The sequence below is a fragment of the Neofelis nebulosa genome, chromosome X (genome assembly GCF_028018385.1).
Source record: "Neofelis nebulosa isolate mNeoNeb1 chromosome X, mNeoNeb1.pri, whole genome shotgun sequence".
Taxonomy (NCBI): Eukaryota; Metazoa; Chordata; class Mammalia; order Carnivora; family Felidae; genus Neofelis; species Neofelis nebulosa.
In genome coordinates this window covers 56,089,031-56,108,861 of record NC_080800.1, presented here as the reverse complement: position 1 = coordinate 56,108,861, position 19,831 = coordinate 56,089,031, and the positions used below count along the sequence as shown (strand labels likewise).

Below are 19,831 nucleotides of genomic sequence, written 5' to 3'. Positions count from 1 at the left end.
TCTGTTTAAGGCATCAAACTCTGGCACACAATAAATGCTATCATTATTATTGCTATTATTATAATTCTTTGTTTTGAGTGGGGAATCACATTTCCAGTATAGACTTTTCCAATGAAGCAACAGTTAACCCTCAGAACAGACTATGACTAAAAGGCACCAGCTTTGTATGTGACTATGGTCAAGTTCCTTCCCATCTCTGTGCCTCAGAATGATCTTCATCCACAGAATGATCTAGCTGGACAAGATGGGTTCCATGAACTCTAATATTCTATGATCTCAGGCCATTTCTGCTCATATTCTCTGTACGTTCCAAATGTGGCTCAGTAGTCTTTAAAAGTCTGCTTACTGTGTTTTTCACAGATAAAGTATTCTGTTATATAGTTCAGTGAAAACATAATTATAATATTTTGGTTTGATTGGAGGCAGCAGACAATTTATATGTTCTGGTTTTGTATTCACTACTTAGTTTAATTACCTGGTTTAAGGTTTGGGTAGGAAGAAGAGACACTCTCTGCCCCAAATGAGGCTCACAATAACACTGAGAATAAAAGCACCTAGTTGGAATACAGGAGAACTGAGTTTGTGCTCTAACTGTTGTCAGCTTGTTGTTTCACTCTAGATAAGACTCTACCTTTTTCTAGGTTTCCATAAAGTGAAAGGGGAGGGAGGTGGGGGCACCAAAGGCCTAGGTGATCTTTAAAATCCTAATTGATCTTGAAGAGCAGGAAATCTGAGGGCACTGTGTGAACACTGAAAAGAAGCCATCAGGATGCTTGCCATATAACTTGAACTTTATACATCCAAAATCAAGTTCTTAATTCCTACCCCCCTCACATAATGCCTGCTCCACTTACATTCTTCATCATCTCAGTAAATGGTAATCATAGTTTTCAAATTGCTCAGCTCAAAAGTTTGTCAACCAGCCTTGACTCCTCTTTTTCTCACAATGAATATATAATCTGTCATTAAATGCTATTGTCCCTCCCATCAAGATACATCCAGAATCCAGCCACTTCTCATCTCCTCCACCAATACCACCTTGGTCTAAGTCACCATCACCTCTAACCTGGATAACTGCAGTGGACTCATCTCCCTGATGCTCCCTTGCTCCCACAGTCTCTTCTTCGTACAGACGATAAGTAAGCAACAAATATACATTCTATCAAAAAGTGGTTGATGTTATGAAGAAGGATTCTGTTAAAATAAAAGATCGCATTATTTCTCTGCTCAAACCCCTCCAATGAATCCCCATATCAGAGTAAAAACCAAAGTCCTAATTAAGACCCATGATTCCCCTAATTAACTCTAATCTCATATGACCCTCAACTTACTTAAACCACCAATACAGGCCTCCCTGCTGTCTTCCATCACACCAAGTACATTCTTATTTCACGCCCTTTGTATTTGTGGTTGCTTGTGCCTGGAATATTCTAACTCCAGATATCTCTGTGGGTTACTTTTTCCTTTCCTTAATGTCTCTGCTCAAATATCACCTGCTCAGGAAGGCCTTCTCTGACCAACAAATATAAAATGGTCTTTCCCACTATGAATCTCTATCTCCCACAATCTGTTAAGTTATTCCTCATGACACTTATTATGTCTCCCCTCACTACAAAGTAAACTCCACAAAGGGAGGAATTTTTGTCTGCCTTGTTCATTGTTGTAACATCAGTGTCTAATATAGACTTTGGCATATAATAAATGTTCCATAGGTACATGCAGATTATAAAGTAGGATGGTGAGATTATTCTCGCCCAAAACTCTTATACAAACCAATCCACCAAACTCAGTCTGGTGAGTGAATAAGAGACCCAAAAGCCTTATAAGCTTTACCAGTTTCTATTACTGATACCAATTAAGGTTATTTTGCCTCTCTAAATCTCTTATTTCCTATATGTGACATGAGAGAGACATATAATAAAAAAAGGAACACTTGATTGAAAGAAGAAAGAGTAAGACTGAGATCCTAGCTCTGCCACTTTGAAGTTGTTTGACTTCAGACATATTACCTAATGTCTCCGAACATAATATTTACAGTGGGAGTAACAACAGAATAAGAGTATGAAGAGTATTACACCTAAAATCTGGTTACATGTACAGGGTAGAAAAGAGGATGAAATGCAAGAGTGAGATATGAAACTGATCTGTAAACTGTAAAGTGCTACTGGAATATATCCAATGTCATTGCTCCCAGCTCCACATTCATAAATAGGTGTTAAGGAATCAGTGTTACTAAAAATGTTTTGCACTTTGAGAAGTGACATGCCAGATAAAATACTAAGTGCCACAGTAACTTCTTTATTATTTGGTAGTAGGTGACTCTGGCCCAAGTTATCCTGTAATGTGTTGAATCCACAAAAGGACGCCAACCATTCCCAGGGAAATTCTGCCACAGGACACTTGCAGTCACCCTAGCAGCCAGATAGTGGGACTACACTTCCACAAGCAAAGAATCTACTCAACCAGAGAAAACAGAATCCATTATTAAAAAGGTGGGCCATTTTAAAACACTACATCATATAATTCAACAAAGCCCTTACAGAAAAAATTTTCATGAACCTCTTACTCCAAGAATTGTTTGATTTGTACTTCTCACTTCCCCCCTCTTAGCCAACACCCTGAAATCCCATTTATACAGAAACTCGAAGCAAGCCACCATGATAAATGTAAACCTTGAAAGTAGAATAATAATTCTTAATCTAACCACCACACTAGATATCTTCATTGGCTCTCACACCAAAATTAGACCCATAAATCACCCTCAATTTTAATTAATTCCTCATATTATTAAAACCTGTATAGTCAAAGATATAAAATGTGTTCCTAGCATGTGCAATAATATAACCAAAGGCACTAAGGAAGAAACTTGTAACTAACTTGACTGGGGTGGTACTGCTGAAAAAGCAGAAATATATTTCAACCCCTTACTTGAGTTCACTCATTATTATCTTTACAGAGGTACCACTTCCTGGTGTTTGAAATATCCATCAAGACCTATAATCTATTGCTAGTCCCCACCTAATTCATAAAGGATAAGAGGCAACCTACATTAATCCATTTCTTTTTATTTTTTATTTTTTTATTGTACAACCTAATATGTACACTTTTTTATTTGTCATCATACCTAAATACATTTGGGAAAAAGAAAAAAATAAATCCCTGTCCACTAACTTTTTTATATTAAATGTAATTTATTGTCAAATTGGTTTCTATACAACACCCAGTGCTTAAATTTTAAAAATCTGTACCATACAATCCAGCATTTCATCATACTGACATCACAGTGTTGCCATTCTGTTTTGTTTTTGTTGTTGTTTTTTAATGGGTATAAGCTCCTTGAGGGAAGTGACCTCAAGATTCTTCCTGAATTGTGTTCCCTTTTCCCTGAAGCACACAGGTAAGCATATAGCAGATTCTTAATGAAAAGTGGTTGATTGATGCTTACTTTTAAAAAATCACTTTAGTAGCATCATCTCTAAAGACAGCTAGGTCATGATAGGACATTTTGTTCAGTGGCCTGCAGTTTGCACACCATTATCAGAACACCACAGCTGTAGCTGACTAGATATGACCCTTAGTTTAGAGTGTTAGTGAGGCCAAAGTTCAGTCCCTTTATAGGTAAATTGTATCTCTGCTTCATGTTTATAGAGTACCTCCCTGAAAAGAAGCCCAAATTGTAGGAGAATAAATGAACCATTTCCTCATCTAGAAATACACACCAGAATGTGGGGTGGCATTTATTTTATCCAAAGGACAACACATAAAAACATAAAATTATGACTCCAGGTGTTTACATAAACCTAAACATAAGTCAAATATAGCTATTTATTTCTTTGGCCTAGTTTGCATTTGTTACCTCTTCATGTTAGTTTTGTGTGTAGAAATTATTATTATTTTTCATATCCTTGCTAATAGTTTCCAAATCCAAACACTACAAAGAAGATTATTAACTGCATAAACCTTATTAGGTTCTCTAAAGACCTAATAGTTTTAGAGATAATCTTCTATTCATCTAGAAAAAAGGCTGGCATTACCAATTTCAATTTATAGCTGAGGAAAAGTGAGAACAGTGTCCCTATGTGGCCTTCATATATAATGAGACAAAGTATGCTTTAACTTTAGTATGGCAACAGAAACCTTCTGCCTCTTAAGTCCCAGAGGTGTTCAGAACTCAGGTACTTTCAGCAAGGTTGCATGATACAAGGTCAATATACAAAAAATCAATTCTATTGCTATGCATTGGCAATGAACAATTTAAAAAGAATATAAAGAAAATGATTTAATTTATAATAGCATTAAAAATTAAATATTTAGGAATAAATCTAACAAAAGTGTAAAATTTACACTCTTAAAAAACTACAAAACATTGTTGGAGAAGAGCTAAATAAGTGAAAAGACATTCCATGGTCATGTATCAGAAGAATCAATATTGTTAAGACAGCAACACTCCCCAAAATGACCTACAGATTCACTGCAATCTCTCTCAGAATCCCAACTGGCTTCTTTGTAGAAACTGAAAAACTAGTACAGAAATTCATAAAAGGTTTAATTAAAATTAATTCACTAAAAAATTAATACAGAAATTCAAGAGACCCAGAGTAACCAAAAAAAATATTAAAAAAGAGCAAAGTTGGAAGACTCACACTTCATTTCAAAAATTACTAAACATCTACAGTAATTAAGACAGTGTGGTACAGGTAAGATCAGTGCAATAAAGTTCAAAGACTAGATATGAAACCTCACATTTATAGTCAACTGATTTTACAAGAAGGGTTCCAAGACAGTTAAATGAGGAAAGATTCAACAAACATGCCATGATGACTATACCATTTGTTGATATCTACATGCAAAAGAATGTGGTTGAACCCCTAATCACATCTTATGAGTTATATAAAAATTAATTCAAAATTGATCAAAAACCTAAATTTAACAGTTAGGAAGGAAGCCTAGGTGTGAATCTTTGTGACCTTGGATTAGCCAAAGCTTTCTTGTATATGACACCAAAATCACAAGACACCTAAGAAAAAAAATAGAGTAGACTTCATCAAAATTCAAAATGTTTGTGCTTCAGTAGATACCATCAAGGAAATGAAAAGACAACTCATGTTATGTGATAAAATATTCACAAATCATAATTTGTTACAGGTCTGTATCCAGAATACATTGAAAAAACTCTTAAAACTCATAATAAAAAGACAAGTAATCCAATCAAAAATAAGCAAAAGTTCTGTATAGATATTTTGTTCAAAGAAGATATACAAACAGCCAATAAGGACATGAAAATATATTAATGTTATTAGTCATTAAAGAAATGCAAATCAAAACCATTTTGAAATATCACTTCACATACACTAAGAACAGCTATGATTAAAAAGACAACACATATTTGCAGGATGTGGAAAAACTGGAACCCTCATATATTGCTGGTAAGATTGTAAAATGATGCAGATAATTTTGAAAACAGTTTGGGAGTTCCTCAAAAAGTTAAACACAGAGTTACCATATGATCCTGAAACTCCATTCTGAGGTATGTACCCAAAAGAATTAAAAACATTATGTTCACACATCCACAAAAAAATTTTGTATGGATTTTCATGAATGTTTATAGCAGTATTGGTCATAAGAGTCACAAAGTGAAAATAAATGTAATGTCCATCAACTAATGGATAGATAAAATATGACATATATACATTCAATGGAGCATTATTTGGTTATAAAAAAAGAATGAAGTACTGATATGTGCTTCAACATGAACACTGAAAATATTATTCTTTTTTTATTATTTTGAGAGAAACAGAGACAGCACAAGCAGGGAAGGGGCAGAGAGACAGGGAGAGAGAATACCAAATAGGCTCCATGATGCCAGGGCAGAGCCTGATACAGTGTTCAAACTCATGAACCTGTGAGATAATGATCTGACCTGAAACCAAGAGTCAGATGCTTAACTGACTCAGCCACCCAGGTGCCCTGAAAATATTATTCTATATGAATGAAGCTAGTCATAAAAGATCACATATTGCATGACTCCATTTTTATGAAATGTTAAAGTAAGCAAACCCATAGAGAACAAAAGTAAATTGGTTGATAGTTGCTCAGTGTTTGGGGGGTATGGTGAATACTAAGTCATTAAAATATTCTAAAATAGTGGTGATGGTTGCCCAACTCTGAATATCCTAAAAACCATCAACTGTAAACTTTTAATGGGTGATATATATATATATATATATATATATATATATATATAATATTTATTTATCTATCTATTTATTATATCATATTTATATATCATATTTAATAGGTGAATATATATATATATATATATATATATATATATATATGCTTTAGTAAAGCTGCTATTAAAATGTAAAATAAAACTCAGGTACTACCTGATCTATACTGGCAGCATTCTCAAGTAACCAACACTTTAGAGCTTTAAGCTTATCTGGATGAGCCACTCTCAACCTTAACATGGCCTGTAGGTTGGCAGCAGGAAATGGTTTAAGAGAGAAAGGGTGGCAGCAGCCATAAGTGTGCAAGGAATTGTGCATAACTCACAGTCCTATCATTTCTGCGCAACAGCCACTGAAAGTAGCCATTACAGAGCAACAATCTAAGATATCCTCAATCAGTGGGGCACCTGGGTGGCTCAGTCAATTGAGCATCCAACTCTTGATTTTAGCTCAGGTCATGATCCCGGGGTGGCAAGGTCAAGCCTTGCATCAGGCTCTGTGCTAAGACTGAAGCTTGCTTGGGATTCTCTCTCTGTCTCCCTCTGCCTGTCTCTCTCTGTCTCTGTCTCTGTCTCTCTCTCTCTCTTTCTCTCTAGAAGTAAATTAAAATCAAATCAAATCAAATCAAATAGGGGTGACTGGGTGGCTCAGTTAAATGTCAGACTTCAGCTCAGGTCATGATCTCATGGTTTGTGAGTTTGAGCCCTGCATCGGGCTCTGCTGACAGCTCAGAGCCTGGAGCCTGCTTCTGATTCTGTGTCTCCCTCTCTCTCTGCCTCTCCCCTGCTCACACTCTGTCTCTCTCTCTCTCTCAAAAACAAATAAACATTAAAAAAATTAACAAATAAAAAATAAAGTAAAATAACACATCATCTAACAGGTGGGAAGCTTGGAGAAATAAAGCTAAGAAGTGCTGCTTTAGAGAGGTTTCTCCACATGGTAAACAAAGGTTATAAAAAAACTATTTCTATACCCTCAACTAGCAAAGAGGTGTTCACTAAGCATCCTCCAAGCCTACTCAAACTTCCATGAGTGCTACTCAATAAACTATAAGACACTGGGTATTTTCTTTGAAAAGGGTGCTATGAATATGAGATTTCATAATTCTTTTCAATATGACAAATGTCAACCAATACTGATAACTATAGAGAATTTTATGAACAATGAAAAAAAAAAGTCAGTGTTGTGTTTAGGATGAGGATAACTTAACTCTGAATTCAACATTTCATAACTTGATGGGATGCTGGTAAAGGAAGTCTGAGGTAAAAGAGTTTCTTCAATATCTATTTTTGTTTTCAAATGATTAATTTACACATAGCATCACCATATTTATTGGCCCAGCTAGCAAGCACCCTCACACACAGATTAGGTATTTCTTGTGAAAGTGTTGTCGATGTCTGACCCAGCACTGTCTCACAGGAGAGGGTCCAGTTATTTTCAGGCTTTGAGAAAAGGTTGCCAAAATGGCCAGTAAACAGAGACAGAGATCAAGAGAGAGGGATAGCAACTGGAAAAATACTTCATTAAATCACCAAATCCTCAAGCCTTCTAGTTCAGCTTCCTCAGCAACTGTTGAATCAGACTCTAACCTCAAGCTAAAAAAGCCCAGCTGTTAATTTTGCAATTCCCTCAAGTCATCTAGCCTTAAAAGAGAGGTGCTAGGGTTGATCTGATCGGTTACTCTCCAGATTAAAAAATAATCTGTAGGAGTATACCTCAGGTGTAATGAGGAAAATGTCCTCAAAAGTAGAAAGAAGTGTCTATGTTTCCATTTAGTTAAAAGCATGAAAGGAGAGAAATGAAAGAAAATCCGGGACAGGCAGCACTTGAGGAAGCTGCAGACAAAGAGAAAATGGTGGAGGTAGGGGGTGGGGAGAGGTTTCCTTTTCCCTCTCTGACCAACCTCACAAAACTTGATTTTTGTTTCCTTTTCATTTTTCAGAATAATAATTTGAGGTTTGGTTATAAAACAAGTCCCTTGCTTCTCACACTCAGCCTACATTCTGCTCCCTGTTTAAGCAGACTTCCAAATGAAACTGGTGGTCTTGATATCACTATGGAAAAAAAATAATAAAATTGTCCATGTCCCTAACTCCAACTCATAATCCCACCAAAAGTAGCTACAGTACAAGTAAGAGTCAGAGACCTAAGGATTCCTTGTTTTAAATGCATATATGCACACCAGATGAGAAAATTATTACAGGGAAGAAAAACACCTTAAAAAGAAAATTAAATGTGCCAGCAAATTCAATATATTATATCGAAATTTACAACTCGAAAAATGGAAATCTGATGAGGTAAGTTAGCACTGGCAAGAAAGTGCCCCAAAGTGACCCTGCAATTGGAAGGCTACAAGCTTCTTGGAAAATATCTCTCACTGATATTAACCTTTGGCTGAGCTAAAAGAGATACACTATGGACAACAAAGAGACTTCCATCAGTACGTCTTGCACATATTTCCAAATGGGGTACCACCCAGGGTGGCTATTTGGTCCTCTGGTTCTGATCACTGGTGCCCAGATAGAACTCACTAGTTATTTACTGACAATGGACTCTCAAGGCCTATGGACAGAAAGCCTCAGACTATTTTGGTCCCAAAACAAAATTCGGCTTTACAAAACAAACTGCTCCTTGCAAAATAGTCATAAATGTCTGTTTGATAACTGAAGAAGGGAGAGGAGATGAAAAGGGGGTTAATAAATTGTCTCCTTTTTAAGTAGTTAATAGAGGAAAGCGAGATTTGCTGATATCAAAGCACTACTAAAACACTATTGTACTCTTAAATACTGAGAACAAACTGAGGGTTGATGGGGGGTGGGGGAGAGGGGAAAGTGGGTGATGGACAGGGAGGAGGGCACCTATTGGGATGAGCACTGGGTATTGTATGGAAACCAATCTGACAATAAATTATATTTAATATAAACAAGAACAAATTACCAATAGAAAAATTAAAATGTTCTTTTTGCATCTGAATAATTAATTTAAATCCCAACTTTAATTCCAGCACATGCTTCCCTGGGCCTCAACTTCCAAGAATAAATGTTTTTCATATTATTGTGCTGCTTGCTGTAATAAAAAGGGTCCTACTTCTTTCAAGTGGGCAGGTGGTCAATTAACAATTTTGTACTCTTGTTTGATCTCTGAAAGAAGACAGCTCCTTTAAATATCATCAGGGTTGCACACTAGCCCCATTACTTTTTATTATTCCTTCTGTTCAAATCACATGCTAAATTAAGTTTGTTTTTTTTAAAGGACCACCTTCAAGCTTCTCTCCTTCCACCTCTCTCATTTCAGCAGAAATACTGTAGATGTATAAGAACATAGAGTTATTCCAAAAGTTACTAAAGTTATCCCCAACTAACTAATGTGTATGAATGAACGTGCACGTGCGCACATGCACACACACACACACACACACACACACAATTTGAAAAGGGAGGAATCCAACAAATTGAAGCCTCTAGAATTTTTAGATTTTTAACTCAAATTTGGCATATAATGCATGCAAAACAGTATGGAAGTTCTGGCTTTGGCTTAAAACATCACTTGCCTTTCACCAAATTTTACTGCAACAAAGTGAGGGAAAGAAAGAAAAAGTAATAAAATGTCAACTTTTAGATTGGGATTAGTTGTATTCTGATTAAATTGATGCATTTTCAAAAAACTTACTCAACAATTTTCTATATCCTAGAGATGAAAATTCTTTGTCAAGTCAGTTTTCTCTTTCACTAGCTCTTATAACCAGTGCTGCAACCACAAACCAGGAAAGATTGATAGTCTTTTACTTTCTTTGGATACTGCTAAATTCTCACTAGTTAAGGCCATTAATATAAGCATGCGTTTCTAACAGAGAAGTGTTTCCACTAAGAGCTAGGATAAAATAACCTTACTGCACACATGATGGGAAGAACTTTTTGCTTTCTATACTTACTTACTGAAATCTCAGGCTATGTTCACAAAAAAAAAATACATCCCTTAACAAATATGTTGAATGCTTCCTTTCCTTCCTATTAACTAAGTTAGTTGTTAGGTGGGTTGGGGGGGAAGCAGAAGAGAGAAGGTTTCAGGTTAGCATCATGGTATGTCAAGAAGCACCTTAGACATCCACATCCCTCAAAAAAAGTGTACAGTAGAACTAACTAGCAACAGCCCTAGGGAAAATAAATTAACCCTACCAAGTAAATCCGTTTTTATAAAATGAAGAAAACCTTTTATACCATGGTATAACTACATTGCAAAAATAATTTTAAAAAATCCAAACTAACTGGAAAAAGTTTTGATTATATAAATAATAACTTTGAAAATATTGTAAGCCAAACATTAAAAATCTAATAGTAGGATGTAAAGCCTGGTAAGAAGCTGTTTCTTCAATAGCCCAGAAAATAGTATATTGTATGAAATCCTAACCTCTTCTTTCTTTCCTAATACTGTGCTATCAAACTTCCAAGAACACAAGCATCAGTGAATGGAGGCAAATTGTTGGATTTAAGCTGTCAAAGATGCTAAAGCTAACAAGTAATTTTAGAAAAGTCACAGATAAAAAAAAACAGCTAAAGAAAAAGAAAAACAGAACAAGATACAAGTCCAAGGGGACATCAGCACCCAGCGTACCTGAGGAGTTAGTTCCTTAGTCAGTATTCCCTCCCTCATTGAGATAAACTAATATCTCTGTTTGCTGGGGAAAAAGTCTTCAACATGATCTCCAAGAAGCTCAATAAATGTGGGAAGAATTTTTAATAAACAAGGTGAGATTAATCACTTTTCTCATGTCCTAATTAAAACTCATGGGCAAGGCTATGGTCCATAGATCTCTCACAGTTCTTACCAAATTTGTTAGAGGTAACAGCTCATGTTTTAAAATGTAAGCATGTCTAATGTAACATTGTATGTCAATTATAATTTAAAAAATGCAACCATGTTCTTAAAATGAAGGAACATATTGAAGAGCCCCACTCTTCCCTCCCAAAAGCAATTTCTATGCACACTGATATATCAAGAAATTCTTAAAAAAATTTTTTCCAACACTTTATAAGTCAGACTCAAGTCTGGCTATATTATTCATTAAAAGAACGTTCTTTTTATGGATCTGATGCAAACTTGAAATAGGGGACTGTATACCTGCCATAGTCCATATAGAAAAATAAAAACTTTACAAGAGAAAATCGACCCAAGAAGCTACTTCCAACATGGTCAACCTGTGAGAGCAAATACTGCCCAGTGTTTACCAAGAAAGTTGTCCTTTGGTTTTCCTCTACTTTTCCCTGCTCTAATTGTGCCTGGTTGTATTCTCTCTGCTGATGTCTAGCTCTGGAGCAAGTCCTCAGTTATTGCCAGGGAAGGGACTTCACCCCATCTTCACACAGCAGCCCTGAGAACCCAGAGAACTGAGACCTTCTTCCCCTAATCTGGCACTTCCATTTTATCTCTTTTGAGAAGGCAGACTGAGAAAAGTTTGGGCCCGTCTTTTTGCCTTTAACCTGCCAAGACCTGCCACAAGCTGGAGGGCAAACCCTAACACACTCTAAGAGGTGAAACTGCCCATATTTCCAGTCCAGGTTCTCAGATTTAGGAAGAGGGAGGAGAAAAAGTACTGGAGGACTTAAGAGCTTTATTTCTGAAGGTAGCCCTTGCTCTTGGATTTAAGTTTGGAGCCTTTGGGACATGGAGCACCATGAGGTATAAAGGATTTTAAGAGACTGAGGGAGGGAGAGTGTTGTTATCTGAAAGGGCACACACCAGCACCCTGGGCTCTCAGGGGACTGGGGCACACAGTGGGGGTTCAGAGCACAAAGGTCATATCTTTGGCAGGCTAGGAGTACCCAGGAGGCTCCAGATTCAGGGCGGCCCTTTTTATGGAACACTGTTGAGCTCACAGGGGCAGAGTGTTCCCTTCAAGTAGGAGAGGATAGATACCCCCATATCCCGACTAACTACAGATTAAAAGACATTTCTAGGAGAAACTTACCGCATGTCCCCATAGGGTCCGGAGTAGCTCTCCATCCAGGGGCCCATCTCGCTTTTGACACAACTGGGACTTGGATAGGGCACTCTGCTCATCACACCACCAGGATACCACATATCAGGTGGAGGGAAGTCACCTTCTTGGCCCGTCAACCCCTGTGGTGGCCGAGTGTAGCCATATGGGGTCACAGACCCTGACTCGCCAGTGCTGCCGCCTCCACTCCCGCCACAGGGCCCATACAGCTGGCCTTCTTCTGCTGTGAATAGAGTATGCCAGGAAGAAGAGGCGGTGGCTGAGGGTGAGCCTGAGCTGGGTCCCACTGCACCCCCGCCATGCAGGCTAGCCAGGTCCCCATAGCGGCATTGTGCCGCTGCTGCCGCCCAGGCGCTGCCGTAGTCCAGCGGGTTTTCTAGCTTGATGCGGGCATGAGGATGGGGAGGGGGAAGAGGGGGAGGCGGCCCAGCCAGGGCGAGCTGAAAGTTGTAGTAGTCGCGACTCTGATAAGCTGCCGCTTCATCTAGTGCTCCAGACTTGTAGACAGACAGGGTGGAGGGCATCTCAAGCGTTCCGGAGCCCCCTGCTTCACTGCTGCCAGAACAACCCAGGCTGTCGCCCTCTAACCCTTTGGCATAACCTGACTTGAAAGGGGAGTACTCAGCAGTTTCTTGGGTGCCCTTGCCAGGACCATCATTCAGCACAGAATCTTTGCATTCGGCCAGTGGGGCGCAAGGACGCACAGCGGGTGGAACTCCCAGGAGCGGGGCGTACATGCAATCCCCCCGAAGCTGCTCCCCAGGACTCAGATGTTCCAGTGCCTCCACACCCAAGCCCATTGACACTGACACTGCCTTACACAACTCCTTAGCGCTGTCCGAGATGGTTGAACTGCCCCCTAGGTAACTGTCCTTGGAGGAGGTGGGAGCACCAGCGGCCTCCCTAGTTCTCCCGCTGCTGCCGCCTTCGGATACCACCTCCTGCTGCTGCTGCTGCTGCTGCTGCTGCTGCTGCTGCTGCTGCTGCTGCTGCTGCAGGAGTTGCATGGTGCCGGCCTCGCTCAGGATGTCTTTAAGATCGGTGGAACAGCTACTTAAGCACGGGAAACTGGGGCCCAGCAAGGACAACGTGGATGGGGCAGCTGAGTCATCCTCGACCGGTGGTGCTGGTTGCTGCTGCTGCAGCCCCTTGCCGGTGGCCGAAGCAGCTCCAGGGTCTGGAACGCAGCCTCTCTCCAGATGGCCCTTGGGGGCGGACTGCTGTTGTGAAGGCTGCTGTTCCTCATCCAGGGCCAGGTAGCCTGTAGGGCCTCTGCTCTGGGCTTGGGGAGAGCCATCCTCAGGCTGCTGCTGCTGCTGCTGAGGACTGGTCTGCTCCTGATGCTGTTGTTGTTGTTGTTGCTGCTGCTGCTGCTGCTGCTGCTGCTGCTGCTGCTGCTGCTGCTGCTGCAAACGGGCGCCGGGAGGTGCTGCGCTCGTGTCCTCAGGGTGCCTGGGGCCCGGGTTCTGGATCACTTCGCGCACGCTCTGGAATAGGTTCTGGAAAGCTCCTCGATAGGTTTTGGACGGTGGCCTGGGGTAGACCCTGCCTAACCCTAACTGCACCTCCATCCTTGAGTTTGCCTGACTCTTCCACCTAATTCCTTTATCCTGTTTCCCCTTGTCTAGCTGAGAAGTTCAACAGGCTGCGATGCGGTAGTCGCTGCAGTTAGCTGCCCACCTGCGGGAAGCTCTTGGGAAGGAAACTTGCAGGAATAACCACGCAAAAGCACTCTGACAGCCTCAAAATCTCCTGCACAGGAAAACACACGTTGTGCACGATCTGCCCTGCTAGTCTCACAGTCTGTTACTGAAATCTTGGGACGGCAGATTCAAAAGATGCCCAACTCTTGAAGGAAACAAAACAAAAACAAAAACAAGGAAACCCTCTGCCTTCCAAATTCAGTATCCACTGAAGCAGGTGCAATTAAGAACCGGGTTATTTTCTTTTTGTTTTATTTTGGGTTTGGAGGTTTGTTTTGTTTGGGATTTTTCTTTTTCTTTTTAATGGTCTACTGAAGCCCTGACTGCCCTTTCATTGTTTGGTCTCAGGCCCTGCAAACTGGAGGGGGTGGGGGTGGCTGCTGCGTGCAGAAGGAGCTGGAAAGGGAATGAAGGGAACCTGGAGGCCCGCCCCGTGTACAGCCTAACTAGCCAGGTCCCAGCTGCAGTGCTTTGCTGAAGCGGTTCACCAGTCGCCTGGCTCCCCAGAGCCGTCTTTGTAACGTGCAGCTAGCTTGCCTGCTCGAAGCCAAAGGGAGTTACCTCTCTGCAAACTCGGGCTGGCCACGCAGGGCCAACTGGAGGGGGGGTTAGGGGGACGGGACGAGAGGAGCGGGCCAAGCGGCAACAGGAGAGGAGACCCAGGAGGGGGTGGGGCGGGGTGGAGGGGTGGAGGGGTGGAGGACAAAGGCAACTGTCAGTCCTACCCGGCACTTTCCTCGCTTCTCCGAGTCTCTAGCTGCTTTTAAAAACTTCACCGAAGAGTAAAGGGCAGCTCTGAAGCGGCGGCGTTTGCCGCCGCGCTGCAAGAAGCCTTGGCGGTCGCCGGAGCCCAGCTGGGGTTGACGCGGTATGTCCCTTCAGCTCCTGTCCCACACTGGAGCTGGAGCTCGGTCTCTTTCCTCTTTTGCCTCTTCTGCCTCCCGGCTAGCTCGGGACCCTCCAGCTCTCCGGGCACGCTGGCTCCCTGGGATCTCGGAAGGGGCGCTGGGAGGTGGTGAGCAAATGCAACAGTTTGCTAGTCGGGTCCCGCCCCCTCCCGGCCGGCCTCCTTGCCTTCCCACCTCCTTTCTCCCTCCCCTCCCCTTTCTTTTTTCCCCTCCCCTCTCCGCGCTGTAATGCCGGATGGCTTTGGAGAAATGAATGTTGGCTCAGTGTGGGTGAAGGCAGGAGAGGATTGTTCTAGCTCGGGAGGATCCTAGCTCTTTGAATACTCCTACTTTCAGTGACCAAGATTTAGGTGCAGGAGCTGAAGCTTTAACCCGGAGCTTTATCTAGCGGACGGGACTAACCCGATCTCCCGGAGGCCAGCACTTACAGATTTGGTTCCGAAGTCCAATCTCGAAACAGACTCTGTTTGTGTGGGAGGGGGAAGGGAGTAGGTAGGGGGCAATAAGAGTACCAAGGCTTCAGGCGAGGGACTTTGTTCAGAGCAGAGAAGCACAGAGGGGCAGTAGGGTCTCCTAAAAACTGAAGGAGCTATGGACAAGCCAGCTGATAGTTGCTGAAACCTTTCAAATTTCTCCTTAGGGGTAGATTGGGCCTTGTGGAATGATGCCAGTTGCTCTAGGAACCTTCTGCCTAATAACCAGAAGTCATCTCTACCCTATTCTCTTCCTGTTTTCCTGCCTAATTATTTCTAAAGATACATTTCTCATCTATCCAGACTTGCAAAGGTAAAATCACCCAGAGAAGCAGGCAAACACACAAACACCAGAAACCCTGGTCATGTACACAGGGATTTTGTCCAGGGTTTTGCAGACGTTTGCTTATATACAGACACTTGCTTTTCCAAGTTGCTTTTGCATATTTTAAGTTTGCAAACTGCACTTAATCAAGGAATGGAAATTACATAGGACCGTTTTTCTTCCTCTTGGTGGACAGCCAGGAGTAGAGGGTGAAGTGGGATATTGCAATTGCTCCTTTATGGAGGAGGTACCATAGTCTCTCTGTAAAGATGGAGCGGCAGATAGGGATGGAAGAGTAGAAATGAAAGGACAGATCCACGGGAAAGTAGGTTTCCCTTTCTGTTAGCAGGGGCCCTGGGCCTCCCTTGGGCAGGTTCTGTCTCTCCCAGAATGCTGGTGGAGATTTTTGCCTGGGTCTCTTCTACTTTTTACGGGCTTCTACAGAGTCTTATCTTGTTCACAGCCAAGCATCATGGGAATTTACTTACCCTTACCAAAGGAAGTAATTTAATCCTAGTGGCAGGGAACAGTGGACATGATAAGCTCTGTTTTCCAGATGAAGACACTGAAGCAAGGATGTAATTGTTCTATGTTCCACCTTAGTAGAACCTAAACTAGTCTTCCATCTCATTGCTATTTTTGCTAGATTAATCAATGCCAAGGGCATTTGGGCAAGAGCCATAAATGAACCTTCCAGAACACAAAGTCCTAAGGAGCTTTTTACCTGAGGTGGTGAAAATTATCCCCTGGTATGTTAATGGCTTTAGCCCTGCCTCAATACATCCCAAATATACCCCCACCCTTTGTTAGTGAGGAATCTCACAAATCACCCCTTATGGTAAGGAAACAGCCTTATTCTTAGAGATGTCAAATTGTAACAGGGCTAATTTTCAATTCTCTGTTATAATAGGGAAGAGGAATATGCAATTGAAATGCACCGATACTTTGAAAATCTTATTTGAATAGTCATCACAACCTCTAGTTCCACCAAAGCTTTTAAGTAAGGTTGCTTAAAGGGAATTGAATCAGCGGGGCAAACGAGAAAGTAGAATGGAAATAACATAGGTCTCAGAGCCAAGAGAACTGTCTACAGACTGGCAGTGAATCTCTTCCTATTCGTCAGGTTCAGTTTCTTGCTCTGTGAAATGGGGAAAGGAGAAGGTAGAGAGGCTGGGCCAGATGGTCTTTCTGACACTGACAATTTAAAGTGTTGTGACAGACGTGAGTTTCCTTCTTTATATCCAATAGAGGGTGAGTATGGAGGAGGTACTAATGATAGTGCAATGAACAATGGATAGGGGTAAAGAAGGTAGTTATAAGCCAAGAAGCCTTGAAAAATTAAGTTGTGACATAATTCTCTGAAGTTGCCCATTAAATAAATGGCAGTCCAACAGACATTTAAACCCAGGTCTGAAGGATTCCAAAGTTCACGTTGCTTCCACAATGCCAAAATCGTCTTCACAGTTTTTTCATCAGAAAATTGTGGCCAATAATACCTACCCTTAGAAGACTGAAGTGGTAGTTGAAGATGATGATGGAACAACTTTGTAAACAGAAAAGTACTCTACAAATCTGAAGAATCACATTGTTATGTTTTGTTTTTAAAGGGGTGCTATCAACATTTATATTATTGTCAGGAAAAGCTAACTACTGTGAACATAATACAGCATCCACTTTACTCTAAATTTTAAACTCTGATCTCCCATCTCGTTTTCCTTCCATCATTTAAAAAAGATCAAGAGACACTGTTGAATATTACACAAATAATGTGCTTGTACCATCTTTTTTCTTCTTTTCCTTTTCTCTTTCCTTTCCTTCTTCTTCCTCTTTTTCTTCCTCTTTTCCTCCTTCTCCTTCTCCTTCTTCTTTGCAATTTCTTAACAACCAAATTAGCAACCTGTGGCGTCCTTTCAAGACATTGGAGGTGAGGTTAACTTTTTGCCATGGGCTTCCTCTGCAATTTCAAGGGAGTTTTGTTAATGTAATTTTTCCTACCTCCTTGCTTTGGAAAGCCAGGATGAAATGACCTTTGGAAATAGTGGACATTCTCCAACTCTTATTTTATTTCCTAAATATCTCACAAATCTCTTCACTTTTCTTCATCTCTGCTACTGCCAACCTAGTTCAAGGCACTTTCCTTTCCTACCTGGACCACTGTAAATGGTCTCTCTCTTTTCACTCTTACTTTTCTAGAAGTCAGTTCTGCTTTGAGCAGCCAGCGGGATGTTTAAAATTAAGACTTAAGTTTTTAGAGTATGTTAAGGTTCCCTATATATACACCTCCTCCACCCACACATGAAAGCCTTCCCCACAATTAACATCCTCAACCAGAGCAGTACATTTGTAACAACTGATGAACTTACATTGATACATCATAATCATCTGAAGTCCATAGTTTACATTAGGGTTCATTCTTGGTTTTGTACATTCTATGGGTTTGAACAATTGTACATTGGCATATATCCTTTCTTATAGTATCATACAGAGTATTTTCATTGCCCTAAAAATATTTTCTCCAAATATTTATCCCCTCTAACCCTCCCTGGCAACCACTGATCTTTATACTGTCTCCATAGTTTTACCTTTTCCAGAATGTCATTTAGCTGGAATCATGTAATATGTGACCTTTCCGATTGGCTTCTTTCACTTGGTAATATGCATTTACATTTCCTCCATGTCTTTTCATAACTTGATAGCTCATTTGTTTTTAGTATTAAGTGATATTCCATTGTCTGGACACACTACAGTTTATTTATCCAGTCCTCTACTACAATATGAATTGGTTACTTCCAAGTTTTGGCAATTATGAGTAAAGTTGCTATAAGTATTGTATGTAGGCTTTTTGTGGACATGTTTTCAACTCCCTTGGTAAATACCAAGGAGCATGATTGCTGGACCATATAGTAAAAGTATGTTTATTTTTGTAATAAACCACCAAACTAGCTTCCAAAGTAGCAGTACCATTTTATATCCCCACCAAAAATGAATGAGAGTTCTGTTGCTCCACATCCTTGCTAGCATTTGGTGTTGTCAGTCCAGATTTTGTCCAGAGTTTGGTCATTTTGGTAGTGGTATCTCATTGCTGTTTTACTTTGAATTTCCCTGATGACATATGCTGTGAAGTATATGCTTTCATATACTTATTTGCTATTGAGTATTAACATTGGTGAGGTGTCCGTTAAAGTCTTTGGCCCATTTTTTTAATATGGTAAATTGTTGAGTTTTAAGGGTTCTTTTATATTTTGGATTACAGTCCTTTATTGCAAATGTATTGTCCCAGTCTGTACTTGTTTTCTCATTCTCTTAACATTCATCGTATTTCACAGAGCAGACATTTTTAATTTTAGTGAAGTACAGTTTATCAATTCCTTTTTTCATGGACCTTGCCTTTGGTGTCGTATCTAAAAAGTCATCACCACACCCAATGTTATCTATGCTTTCTCCTATGTTATCCTCTAGGGTAGTTTTTTTTTTAACTTGTTTTATTTTTTATTTTTTAAAAATTTACATCCAAATTAGTTAGCATATAGTGTAACAATGATTTCAGGAGTAGATTCCTTAGTGCCCCTTACCCATTTAGCCCATCCCCCCTCCCACAACCCCTCCAGTAACCCTCAGTTTGCTCTCCAGTTTTGTATATTACATTTAGTCCTGTCATCCATTTGAGTCAGTTTTTGTGAAGGTGTAAGGTTTATCTAGATTTTTTTTTTTGCATGTGGATATCCAGTTGTTCCAGCAACTATTTGTTGAAAAACCTATCTTTGCTCCATTATACTGACATTGCTCCCTTGTCAATAATCAGTTGATTATATTTATGTAGGTCTATTTCTGAAGTTTATATTCCAGAGGGATTTTAAAAACAGCATAATTAAGGCATTAATGACATATAGTAAAATACACATATTTAAAGTTTTACAAATTCATAATTTGGGGCATATGCATACACTCATGGAACCATCACCTAATCAAGATAATGAAAATATGCATCATCCCAAAAGTTTCTGTTGTGTCCTTTTTTACTTTCTCTCTCTACCCTTCCTCACACTCCTCTTCTGGCAACCAATGATCTGTTCTTTGTTACTATAAATTAGTCTTTATTTTTCAAAATTCATGTCAATAGAATCATCTTTTTTTTTTTGGCCCGACATCTTTCATTCAGCATAATACTCTTGATAGCCATCCAAGCTCTTATATATA

At 40.2% G+C, this 19,831-nt stretch overlaps 1 protein-coding gene across 2 annotated transcripts in view; it reads right to left on the bottom strand.

The window, feature by feature from the left end:
• The window catches only part of AR (androgen receptor), a 187,024-nt gene extending 171,776 nt beyond the window's left edge, over positions 1–15,248 (bottom strand). The window contains exon 1 of one of the 2 annotated variants that reach the window (XM_058714698.1): positions 12,196–15,248. In XM_058714698.1, the coding sequence (XP_058570681.1) occupies positions 12,196–13,796 (1,601 nt within the window). In that variant the 5' untranslated portion in view covers positions 13,797–15,248. The remainder of the gene's footprint in view (positions 1–12,195) is intronic. The other variant, XM_058714697.1, reaches the window with a different exon arrangement.
• Positions 15,249–19,831: the final 4,583 nt, after the last annotated feature.